The 13,431-nt window shown below is 45.8% G+C and overlaps 2 protein-coding genes across 2 annotated transcripts in view; one reads left to right on the forward strand and one right to left on the reverse strand.

Annotated features, from left to right (window-relative positions):
* Nucleotides 1-13,431, reverse strand: part of PPP6R2 (protein phosphatase 6 regulatory subunit 2) — a 1,004,265-nt gene that overhangs the window by 825,286 nt on the left and 165,548 nt on the right. The window lies entirely within an intron of this gene.
* On the forward strand, nt 5,337-10,393 carry LOC310743120 (lysozyme C, milk isozyme-like). Its single transcript, XM_083573243.1, has 4 exons — nt 5,337-5,513; nt 5,935-6,096; nt 8,676-8,754; nt 10,054-10,393. The coding sequence occupies exons 1-4, from the start codon at nt 5,378-5,380 to the stop codon at nt 10,118-10,120; spliced, it is 444 nt and encodes a 147-aa protein (XP_083429369.1). The 5' UTR covers nt 5,337-5,377; the 3' UTR covers nt 10,121-10,393.

Genomic DNA, 13,431 nt, shown 5'->3' on the forward strand with positions numbered 1-13,431 from the left:
TTCTTTTGTTGTCCACCAGCATTACGCTTTCCATTCTGAAGTTGGGAATGGAGTAGTTGCTTTGGAAGACGCTAATCAGGCATCTAAACCACATGACCAGTCCAACAAAGTTGATGTTGAAGAATCATTGCTTTGACACTGCTGTGGGGGCAATAGCAAAGAACCTTCAGCATCCAAAATAAACCAAAAATGGGAAGTAGAAGAATGACATATGGATATGAATTTATTTACAAATACTGTAAGCCCATTGGTTTTTTGGCCCTCATCAAACTTTGAAATGCAAAGTTGAAGCAAAGTGTAAGAATCTCTGAGAAGATATGCCTTTCATTAATTTAATATAATATAATTTCTATAAAATTTTCTCTTTTGCAATTTAGAATATTCATTTAGACAATCTTAAAATATCAATGACTTCCCGTCTTCTCTTTCCATGGTTCATTTTGCATAGCATAAATCCCTGCATATTTTATCTAAACTAAACCATTCACTATTCCATTATTATTTCCATCAAAATTTATTTACACAGTTGAATTTATCTTAATGCTGCCAACATTTTCAAGTGCACACAATTTTCCCCCATATATTAAAAAAATGTTTTCCAATCTTCTTTAAAAAAATATTCTTCTTGTTCTTTTATACTATAAGTTAGATCCTCAAGCTGCCACATATTCCATCAGTTTAAGTTACCATTCTTCTTTGGTTGGGACCTCGCTTGTTTTCCATTTTAGGGCTGCCATAGTGGCATACATAAATAACCTTTTTTGAGGTGTCAAAGAAGATACGTCTTTCCTTTTCCCTGCTATTTGTCCTCCAAATATGGAAAAGGAAAGGATGCTAAGAAATCACACTGTCATTCTTCAATGGATTGCTTGCCAATGGGGTCCTCTTTGTGTTTTTGCCAGGGAAATGGGAGACATTAAATTCAGCTGACATTTAAAGGTCTGCCCAGCTAATTTGCACTTTCCACAATATTATGTGAACCAGAACAGAATCATCCTTCCAAATTCACTCTTCTTTGAATTTTCCAAGGCAGTTCTCAGGTCACATAACGGGTACCCAAACACACACAGTGAGGTACCAGTGCCACTGATAACCCACAAGAAAGAGCCTTTCAAAACCATCTAATTTTGTGGCACTATCTCTTGTAGGAGCAAACTCCATTCTTTAACTATGTGCTGTGAAGGATCTTTTTTAAATGCATTATCTGAAGAAACCTTAACTCTGCAAAGGGCATAAGGAGATCCCTGCTGGATCAGACCAGCAGCCTACAAGAGTCAACCATTGTTGGGAATGGTAACTAGAAGTCTACCAGAAAGACACATGTGAGAAACAGCCACACCCTCTCTTGTGATTCTGAGCAACTGAAGTTCAGAGACCTACAGTCTCCAGCAGTGGAGGGGAGACAGAGCCCTGGGGGCCAGGAGCCCTGATAGCCCTCTCCTCCAAGAATGTGCTTTTCCTCTATTAACTTCATGGTAAAGTCAATGCATTGCTGGGAAATTAATTCTCCATTGCCATAGTTTCAGAAACAACTCTCTCTGCTTCTCTTTGTCAGTCAGTTTGTGGTCATTCTTCCATATGTGGTTTGCACAAGAGAATTACTCAAATCTGGACGGCTCTTCTCATGTTCTTCTGCCCCGCAGGGTTTGTGACATCTATCCTGTAAAAGACATTTGGCTTCCCACAAGGTTTCAACAGTCCTCCATCCACCCATAAGTAGAGGAACCTCTCCTTCCCCAGACAACTGCTCTTCCACTTGGCTTCTGGCATCTCCAGGATTCCCACCAACCTCCAGCCATGAAGATCTTCTGCCTCCTCTCTGTCGCCTTCCTCCTCCTGATGCTGGTGGCTCCAGGTATGGCCTTCTTCTCAGATGCTTCTTCTCTGAGCTCCACAGCTCTCAGCTTTATTCATTTTAAACCTGCCTCTGAATACAAGTTGCTGGGAATTCCAAAGGGATGGGTAGGGAATTCTCTTGCCCCTCGGTCCCCCTTGAGAGCATCCCAAATGGGGCATCTGGTTGGCCACTGTGAGACCAGGTTGATGGACTAGATGAGTCCCCTTTGGCCTGATCCAGCAGCCAGGCTCTTAGGATCTGATTGCCATCCCAATCCTAAAGTATGGAATCTGATCCAAAGAAGCTGTTGCTTAAAAATCTTTAATAACACATTTCAGTAAATTCAGCTTTGTGGTGGGGAAGAGAGTGGGCCAGTTTCTTGGGCAAGGGGGCTTCTCTCTCCAGGGTTGCCAGTGGCTCCCAGGAGAGTGACTTCAAAAAAAGCCGTTCTCAATTTCTACCATAGTTGACATTTCCCTGCTTCCTCTTCTTGGGTGGGAACTGGTGGAGGCCATCGGGGAAGGCTTTTGGGCTGGGCTCACCCTCCCCTCCAGGAATTGGTCTAATCCTCTCTTAAAATCATCCAATTTTGTCAACATCACTACATCTTGGACAAGCCAGTGGGACTTTGTGACACTGGTCCTAAAAGCATTGCACTGGCTGCCAGTGAACTACAGGATTCAATTTAAGGTGTTGGGATGAGCATGCTCAAAAGTGCCCCTAAATAAGCTTGCTTTTAACCAAAACACCTGGGGACCATCCCCCCACCTGCCACTGGGAATATATTCATTACTATTTTTAAAATGAACGCCCTGCTTTTTTCTGTCCACAAAATATTTGTTCAAAGGCTATAAGCAACATCGATCCAACCACTAAAATAAAGAACAAACTGAAAACAGAAGCAAAAACGATAGCATTGGCCAGTTTGGTTAATTTTGGTTTCTCACAGTGTCTCCTCTTCCAAGCTGCAGCTGAGTCTTCCACAGTTCCATTTCAGTTTGCTTAAACAACAAAACAAGAGAACTCAGCATTTCTGCGTGGATTTCTCCTGATAACATGTCTGTATGTAATTTTGCCTGATCTGCAGATTTTGGCAGGGCAATTTCCCTTGGTGAAATTCATTTTGGCATGATATTTCCATGAATATATATGGGAACATCAGAGATACCCTTTGCCTTGGGTGTGCTTGGCCATATTGGCCGGGTCTAAAAATTTTTTTTAAAGAAGCAGTTTAATGACCACCTCTTTCAGTGGGTCTTGGAAGACTCCCTCACAGAGGGAAGCATTCACCACGCCAAAGAGAGCCCCTCGCCCAGCCCTTCCTGGATCACTTTTATGAGCCAGGATGGGCAAGGATCAAGGAGACAGGTGGTTCACTCATCCAAGCAGCCTGTCCACATCCTTGGAGGTAACAGATTGGAACTGATCCCATGCAACTTGACTAGACAGGACTCTAGCACTCTCCCACCCTGGCCCTGCTCCCACGGTGGCATCTCCCTCTTTCCAAATTTGAGCAACTTTATCTGCAAAAAACTTTGCAAAATCACAGCAGGAGATCTTGGGGTCCTTACCAGGCCCCGATGGCGATGGTGGTTCTATTAAATTATGATCCACCTGAAAGAGTCTCCTGCTGCAATTTTCTGCATCTGTAATAGAGGCAGTTAAGAAAGTCCTCTTCGCCGTCTCTTTCACCACTTGGTGGGCTCAGTGTTGAGCTCTAACCCGTATCCGGTCTGATTCAGAATGAGTTTTCTGCCACCATTGCTATAGCCGTTTCAGCGATTGTTTCAATGCCCTCAGCTCTGGGGAAAACTACAGGACTGTCCGGGCTCCATGCAATCAGAAAGGGCACTTCGGAGCCAGAGTCGATAGCCCTGGTTAACCCCACATTCCAGCGGGCCACCAGGGAATCAGCTGAAAGGCCATCAACATGGGATAATGCATTCCCTACCACTCTCTGGAAGCCAATTGGATCCATTAAGTGGTGGGGGCAGACTATCTGAATTGGTTCCACCTCCCTGCAGAAGGGAAGGGTCACAGAGAAGTCCAGTTGCACCAGGAAGTGATCTGACCATGGCACTTCTTTTGTTTTGCTTTTACTTAGTGTAAGATCACCCACATTCATAGAGGAAAACATCAGTTCTAAGGCTTGTCCGCAGCTATGAGTTGGGCCAAACTTATTCAGGGACAGCCCCATGGAGGCCATGTTTTCCACGAAGTCCCGAGCGGCCCCTTGTAAGTTTGTGTTGGCATGGATGTTAAAATCCCCTTGGACAATCAAACTAGGTGTCCCCAGGAGAACATCCACCAAGACCTGAAGCAGCTCGGGCAGGGAATCCTTGGTGCAGATGGGAGGTTGGTACACCAAAAGGAATCCTGAACTGCCCCTATTGCCCAGCTTTCAGAACATGCACTCAGAAAACTGGGTCTTCCCAACAGGGTGCCTGGTACAAGCTAATGACTTCCTAAAAATCACTGCAAATATGACCTGGGTTGCTGTGCATAAGAGAAATCTGGTGGACAAGCAGCAGCAAGAACAGGCCCATCTGCTTCATCCAACCAAGTCTCTGTTACACATGCCAGGTCAAGTCCTCCATCCACAATAAAATAATGGATGGCAGTGGTCTTGTGAATCATTGACCTGGCATTGCACAGCAGCACCTTCAGGTCATGTAGATCTCCCTTGTTGATTCCAGTGTCCTTCCAGTCAGGACCAGACCCGGAGGCAGGAATAGTCTTTTAACAACAACTAAACCTGCCTCCTTGGTAATGACATGGGGTGGTCTTAGCGTAACTCCTCCTCCTGCCCGTGATCACTGAAATCGGGTGTCCCAGTGCATCCCCCCCCCCCCCGGTGGAACCTGCCCCAGCCATTCTGTTGGCTGGGACCCACTCCCAAGCAGCCCTGAGCCTCTCCCCTTCAGAACAGAATACAAACTATACAATAAACCAATAAAACAGTAGAAACTAATTAAAAAACAACGACAATTTACGGCTATACTAAAATTAAACTAATCCCCAGCCCCAACTAAATGTTTATCCCACCCGCAACAGAGCAGAGAAAAAGAAAAAAATAAACTACCAAAGATTAAAAACTATTTAAAAACATTTAAAAGCATTTAAAAGCATTTTTGACATTTGCCCCAACCCGAGTTTGTTCCATTGAGTCTGGGCTCTTCAGCAGTCACGGCAGGACAATGTCCCTCTGTCCCAGGAGTCTGCTTTTTTCCTATTCGGTAATTATTTACTATTACACAGATGCTATATATTTAAGAGCATACATGCTGCCTGCTTTAATCTCTTCCATTGAAAATGATAAGTAAATATTGAGATATTTCCTAAATTGCACACTGTTATCCTATATCCAACCAGAATTGCACCATGTGTCTGTTTTTTTGCAGGGGGTGGGGTTGCTGTTAATATTTATCCCCCCCCCCATTATTGTTCTGCTTACCATCTGGACTCTGCCCAAAACTTTGGTCTACAAAAGCCACTGGGGACCCCAGGGAACCAAGCATCACTCTCCAGGGAATCGCAGAGATGAAGGTTCTGGCCCTCACCCTCTTCTGCCTCCTCCTTGCAGGGAATGAAGCCAAAGTGTATAAGAGATGTGAACTGGCTGCGCGACTGAAACGGGCTGGGATGGATGGATATCGTGGCGTCAGCCTGGCCAACTGTGAGTTTGCTCTTCCTTTCCCTTCATCTTTGCTATTTCTGGTGTTTTGGGGCAAAGCTGAAATGGGGACTTCTTTTCAGGAAAAGGTTCACACAAACCCTACTGCCCATCAGAATGCCCCAACTTTCATTAATCTTTGAAAGATCAAGAAGCTGCACATCCATAGGGCCAAACCAAATTTATCCTCCTTACTAATGTGAGATTATGAAAAGTACTAGTCAGCTGGAATGCAAGAAACTTAAGTGAAAATGTCTATTTAAGACCATTGGGGGGGGTTAGACGTTACAGACAGCTTTTACAGTGAACATTGTAAGAATGCTTTTAAATTATTCTGTTTCAAAATGCTGCAACTTTGACAAAAAAGATTGCACACCCAGCGTGTACCCAAATTGTAAGCCTTCTCTTGTTCACTTTGTTCCAGGGATCTGTACTGCTTATCATCAAAGCTCATTTAACACTAGACTCGTGGGGCCACAAACCTCCAGCGGCAATCGTGAGTATGGAATCTTTCAGATAAGCAGCCGCTGGTGGTGCAACAATGGACATGGCTCAACAGCCAATGCGTGTGGGATCTCCTGCTATGGTAAGCAACTTGATACTACAGGGAATGCTAGCTTCCACTTCTTTAATTCAGTTCAAATCTACCTAATTTGCACTTTCTGAAATAATACACGGACAAACACACTGCACATTCTTCAAAACTCACACTTCTAGTCTTGCAATGCACTTCTCAAGCCAGCTGCATTGGGCACAGTATGCCTATAAATATATATATTTACAAAAAAATTGCATACAAAAGTGCATTAAAAAGGTAAAGGGACCCCTGACCATTAGGTCCAGTCGTGGCCGACTCTGCGGTTGCGGCGCTCATCTCGCTTTATTGGCCGAGGGAGCCGGCGTAAGTGCATTAGATTACAGAAAATTGCATACAAAGCTGTCATTCAGGGGAATTTCACACAAAATAACTGCTGGATTTTTAAAAAAAGAAAAGAAATCCACAACCTCCACCCCCAGGTGTCTCTGTCCAGCTCTCAGGACTGTCCTTTGTCAGTGTCCCCAATGTTTTCGTTATGGTGACCTACAAATCCAAACTTAAAAGACCTAGTGACTACAGATTTATTGTCAAATGAATTTTGGACCTTAGGACTTCCAGAAATGCTGGTACTAATATCTTAATAAATTTTAAAATGTGTCTCCTATACTTCCTGTACCCCCTTCTTTGTTGAATTTGTGGTGAACTTTTAATGACAGGGTTAATAATAAAAATTAAAACTACATAATGAAATTCAAAATGTTTCACATAGTATAGGTTCCATTTATTTGTTTGAGTTAAAGCCATTGGGGTGAGCATAGGGAAAATTGCAGAGAGTACAGTACAGTCATTGCTGCTTCCCTCCCCGCAAACTTCATGTTTACCATGGAAAGCCAGCTGTGCCCTCTTTGTCCTGACTGTGTCACTTAATATTGTTTTTACATGCAATAACACCAGGGAGCACTCCCTGTACCAGGAAAATCTATACAAGGTAGCCAGACGACACTATTGTGTACACACAGAGCACACACATGCCCTCGCACATACACATCACAGACATACATGAAGTTTTGTGTCTCTCACTGTACCTTATACTGCACAGATATACAATCACTCCGATATGCCTCTCTCTCTCTGCTCAGGTGCTTGTCTTCCTCTCTCTCTCTCACGCACCACATGTGCATGCATGCATCCCTCCGCCTGCACCAGCAGCGTAGTGTGGGTTGCTGCCCCCCTCCCCTGGTGGACAGGGCATTTGGGACGGGCGCCAGGGGGTGGCACAATGGAAGACAATCTTACTCGGCTACAAGTGATCGCCAAAGAAGAATGTAACCCCTTTTTCTCACTTGCACGAAGCAACATGTAAATCTGTCCCCCCTTCTATCCATCACACACACACACATCACACATAACATCTCTCCCACCTTCCTCACACAGCTTGCACATCTCTCTTGCAGTAACACAAACATTACTTGAGTGCTAACATCCCAATTCTAAAAAGCATCTTCATAAGGCTAAAGAACCATCCGTCAACAGCACCACCTAGCGGGCTGCGAGGAGACCTAGGCGTCTCCTTTACTTTTCCAACCCCTTTTAAAGAAAACATCGCCAGCACAAGGCAAAAGAGGCACCTGCTGGTGGTTGGTGGATAGCAGAATCCTGAATCTGCCAGGACGTTCCTGCTGCTCCTCCCCAACCCCCTCCATTCCATTTAGCCTTACATACCGTGGGACAAACAAGGCACTCACTGCTTGCTGGCAGGCAGCAGCAGCCTGAGCATGCAGGATAACCCCACAGCTCCTTCCTTCCTTTCCCAACCTTTCATTTCAAGTAAACATCTGAAGGCAGGCAGCTGTGTGAACAAAAGTCCTAGCACTCCTTGCCAAAGTTTTCCAACAGGGGGAGAAAGCACTGAAGCAATTGACCCACTTCTACAGGTTTGGCTGCCCACTTGCAGGTTGAGACCCACAGGCTGGGAAACATTGCCCTACGCCAGGGGTAGGCAACCTAAGGCCCATGGGCCGGATGCGGCCCAATCTCCTTCTCAATCCGGCCTGTGGACGGTCCGGGAATCAGCGTGTTTTTACATGAGTAGAATGTGTACTTTTATTTAAAATGCATCTCTGGGTTATTTGTGGGGCATAGGAATTTGTTCATTTATTTTTTTTAATATATGGTCTGAGGGACGGTGGACCGGCCCACAGCTGAAAAAGGTTGCTGACCCCTGTCCTAGGCCATGACCTCTCACTAGGCCATGCTCTGCCCCACTGCCTCTCCTCTGTATCCTCCTGCTTTTACTGGGTTGCAATGTGTCCTGGAACTGTGACCTTGCTTGTCTGGATGGAGGATGAGATGGCCATTTTTAAAGAACTGATTTCTTTCTCTGGCTAGAATGCAGCTGACTAGAAGGGATCCCCCGCTTGGTGCTATAATGACTGAATGCCAGCTCAAGGGGGAAATGCTTTAAGTGCTCCCCAAAAGCATTCAGGCTTGGAGTTGGATGGAGCTCTAGGGAAAGGTTTTCCACAGTTCAGAGGCAGCCCCTGCAGCCTTAGGGGTGTTTGTATTCGGGGGTTTGCATTTTAGGAATCCCCAGTAACCTCCTTTGCTTTCTGACAAATCTTTGCCAGCGTTCTTAAATGATGACATCACAAATGATATTAACTGTGCCAAGAGGATTGTCCGTGACCCTCAAGGGATGAACGCCTGGTAAGTGCTAATATCTCAGTGCTTGGAACATTCAATACCAGCCAAGTTTTCAGTTCACATAACTATGTGAAGAAAGATGGTTTCACTTGACTGTTGTACAGCTGGCAGCTAAAGATCCTTCCCCAATAGGCACTGACAAGGGCTAAAGATGCTTCCTTAAATGTACAGCCAGTAGTGCCCTTACTGCTCTGGGACCCTGCTGCCCTTCTCCACTTCCTCTGAGTAACTGGCAGCATCACACAGTGCTGGGAAGCCAGGAAAAGACCGCAGCCCCACCCGCATCACAAAGCCAGCCACCACTGTGTGCAGCAAACACTTGGTAGCTGTCTTGGTGGGGATTTAAGGAAATGATTTGGCAACTGAGCCAATGTGGAGTAGTGGTAAGAGAGGACCTGGGAGCCCAGAGATCAAATCCTGACTCAGCCAGGAAGTTCACAGGTTGACATTGAGTCAGTCACTGTCTCACAACCCAGCCTACAGTGTTTTTCTAAGGGGAAGAACCATGTACGCCACCTTGAGCTCCTTGGAGAAAAGGGGGGTATAAATGTAGTAATAAATAAATTGGAATGCAGGAAAGGAGGAGACAGCCTGAGTTCTGTCATGGGCTGGAGCGAAGTCCTGGGGCAGATGGTTCACTTCCCAAGTTTGCTTGGAGGTCTTTCACAGAAGGCTATCAATGCTTAGCAGCCACAATGACTCTGTTCCACCTCCTTTGTTAGACACAATGTGCCTCTGAATGTGCTTCTCACTCACTGGATCATCACCTTGTCGTGGTGTGTGGGCTTGCACGTTCCTATGACCCTTGGGAGCGAGGCAATCGGGAGTCTCGTACTCCCAGCAGGGTCCCCCAAGGCGGTAGGGTCAAAGGGGAGGAGCTAGACAAAGAATGATCCAAGAAGTCCTCAGTGGCAGGACCGTGAAATCTGGAAGCCCCTAGTCATGAACCGGCACATGGGAGGTGGATACAGATTCAGTTGCTCAGACTCAAGGAATGAGGCAGTTGAGCACCTCGACAGCTGTATCCATGACTGAGCAGTAAAGTTCCATGGGATGGGATGGGAAGCAAAATTTTGCTAGAAGGGCATCATGGGCTGTTAATAGATAGACTTCCCGTTCACCACCAAAACTGATCATCAGCAGGGACAATGAACGGGAAGAAATACTCTGTAGTTGACACGAATGCCTCACTTGGAAATGTTGTGGAGCTTTTAAAGAAGATCCATCTCACTTGTAGTTACTTGGAAGCAACAGTCATGTGACTTCCCTCACTTCATTTTTTGCTCTCATTCTGACTTTTAGGTATGCTTGGCAGAAATTTTGCAAAGGCAAAAATCTCTCAAAGTGGACAAAAGGTTGCAGACTCTGAGTTCCATGGTCCTGAATGAATTCCAGCATTTCTCTTGAGATCCCCTTTGATGAAACATCTACCTACTGCCATATAATCAAAATCCAGTTGCTTCTTTCTGGGCTAGCATTGCATGTTGTGCCCCACCCCATGGTGGAGGGAAATGGCCCTCTCTCTATATGAATGAGGGAAAGTGATTATTATTTTTAAATGTGTCTGGGGTGGTCAGTCATCTTGCTCTGGATTGCAAGCTTCTCTGCTTGAAAATCTTCAATAAATTGAACATAAACAAAACTCTTTTCTTGCTTGATGAGTGAATAGAAAGAACAGAATTAGGTCAAGCATCATCATCTCATCATAATTTGAAGGGAGGTGCAGAGGCATACCTAGGTCCCTTGCACCCCTGGCAAGGAGCTGTATGGGCACACACACCAGAAAAGATCACTTCTCCCCCATTTGATCTTGCTGTGACAGCAGCAATGCACTGCCACAAACATACACATCATCAACTCCATAGTCTCATGCAGTCTACCTTCATGCTTCCTTGCCATCTTTCTCACTACTCAGCTCCCAGCTCTGTCTAAACTCATGACCTTATACAGATAACTAGTGACAGATTTCTGGGGTGACTTACAAATGTCAGATTGGAAAATGGGCCCCAAGTTTGCAGTCAATTTAAAATTGGAACACATCCTATAATATTCCCATTATTTCCTGACTGACTTTCTCCTGCTTATTACTTCTGGTACATCCTATTATGAAGTTTTCCAGGCACTCTATTATCCCTTCAAATGGCCAGGCCTGCCTTGATTTGCACTGGGTCTGCAGTGCTGAGGAAGAGGCTGTGCCTAACCCTTTCTCCCTACATCAGGTGCAACTGCCTTCCTGAAGCTGTCAGCTGAGGGGGAAACTCAGACGTCAGGTGTGGCACCGCAAGATAGCTGTATCAACCAACACACATCTCTCCTCTTAAGTCCAGGGGAACTGCTGGGTTTAAGCAGGGTTGGGCAATGGGGATCAGGGGCATGATGGATGAGGCCATAAATTTCCCACTGCAGTCATAAATGCCCACGTACTACAGCGAAATAGTAGTCGGCCAGGAACAGAATTGCTGTGCTTGGACAGAGAATGACACATCAGACGTGAAACCTAAAACAGGACGTAAGTAGGAGCCCAGGGCCCTTCTGATCCCATGTCTTTGTGCTTGAGCTTTAAAAATGGGGAAATTCCAGCTTCACAAACAGTTATTGGAAATATTCCTTATTTCCCAACTGTTCAACTTAATCAAACCTTGTTCTGGTGGTATAGATTTTTTCGGTTGGAGTGGTGCACATCTCTTTGTTTAAGCAATCCCTATCAGTTCAAAAATTGATGCTTTCGAATTATGGTGCTGGAGGAGACTCTTGAGAGTCCCATGGACTACAAGAAGATCAAACCTCTCCATTCCTAAGGAAATCAGCCCTGAGTGCTCACTGGAAGGACAGATCCTGAAGCTGAGGCTCCAATACTTTGGCCGCCTCATGAGAAGAGAAGACTCCCTGGAAAAGACCCTGATGTTGGGAAAGATGGAGGGCACAAGGAGAAGGGGACGACAGAGGACGAGATGGTTGGATAGTGTTTTCGAAGCTACCAGCATGGGTTTGACCAAACTGCGGGAGGCAGTGGAAGACAGGAGTGCCTGGCGTGCTCTGGTGGAGGGGGCCACAAAGAGTTGGACACAACTAAACGACTAAACAACAACAACATCAGTTCCCCATTGCTGGTGGCCAGGAAATATACAGAACATTTCTTCTCTCTTTTTTTCTCCAGAGCTTAAGTAAAATTCCAGTAAAACACTTAAAAAACAACAACACAGTGTTGCCCCTTAGCTGTACATTTGGTATTCACTAACTGCAGTTATCTGCATATCCTTTGGCTCTTCAGCTTGATGTCAATGGCCACATGCTAAGTTCTCCACTGATGAAAATGAAACAAACCACTGCATTTGGAACCTAACATCATCATCATCATGTTGGTCACTTTATCTTTTCCAAGGCAACCCAAAGTTACAAAAAAAACAACAACCCAAAACCCCACACCTAGATACATTAAAACAAGAGGGGAAAGAGAGAGAAAATCTCACTTACTTCTAAAAGGCCACAGATAGTTCAAGGCTAAAGGCCAAATGCCTGGTTATAGAGGACAGTTTTGCCTGATGCCTAAGGATATAAATGATAGTGTCAGGTGAGCTTCCCAAGGGAAAGCAGCCCGCAAGCAGGGAGCCACCGCAGAAAAGACCTCTTCTTGTGTTGCCAGAGGAGGCACATGAAGAAGGGCCTCAGATGATGATGGCAGCATCCAGGTCGGTTCATATTGAGAGAGCCAGTCCTTGAGGTATTGTGGTCCTCAGCCATTTAAGGCTTGATAGGTTAAAATCAGCACTTTGAATTGGGCCTGGAAACTAAATGGCAGCCAGTGCAGTCAGGCCAGGATCAGTGTGAGATGCTCAGTGTGAGATACTGGAGGATACTGGAAGCCAGGACCTCCAAGGTTGCTTTCTCTGAAATGCTGCCAGTTCCACGCACAAAGCCAGACAGACTCTGTGGTCTCAATGTGTGGACGAGACGATGGGATCAGGAGAAGGGGTTTGGATTTGTTAGGCACTGAGAAACTATCTGGGGCAAGCCAGGCCTGTAGAAAAGCGGCAGGCTCCCCTTCAACCAGGGATAGAACCAGACTACTGCTGGCACCAAAAATAAAAAAGGTGGCAGAGCAGCTTTTAAACTGATCAAGGGGGAGAAAGCCAAGAGGAACTGAGAGAGATCCAGTTTGGATTGAATCTCTCTGCTGGGATGCAGATGATAAAACTGATGAAAATTTAAATGTGGGCAGTTGAGAAATGAACTTTGTAAGTGCAGGGGCACAATATAGCAATTCAGAGAGACCAAATCACCACAAGTCTCTTGCAGGAAGAACAGTCAAAGAGTCTTGTGACACACTCCTAGCTAGAGGCAGAAACTGGGACCTCCAAGGTCTAGGGAGCAAGTGGGTTTGGGGATCCCTGGCTAGGTGGGACCAGAGACCCAGCTGGCCTGCAACTCAGTGAGATGAGGAAGGCACTTCAGCCCTGTGGGATTCAAGCAAAGGTCTGGCCCTCAAGGCCCAGCCTTGCTGGGCTCAACCTTCAGAAGGCCGGTCACGGCCCTTGGCCCCTGGCCCTGCCCTCGCTGCCACAGCCAGATGGGGAGCCCAGAGGAGACTGCAAGGAGCGTCTGACACTGGCCTTGGAGCCAAGCATTTCCACTGCAATGGCTCTGGATTGAAGGTTTCAGGGGGTTCAGTGCAGCCCCAGG

This window comes from Podarcis filfolensis (assembly GCF_964270895.1).
Source record: "Podarcis filfolensis genome assembly, chromosome: 10".
In the NCBI taxonomy this organism is placed as follows: domain Eukaryota; kingdom Metazoa; phylum Chordata; class Lepidosauria; order Squamata; family Lacertidae; genus Podarcis; species Podarcis filfolensis.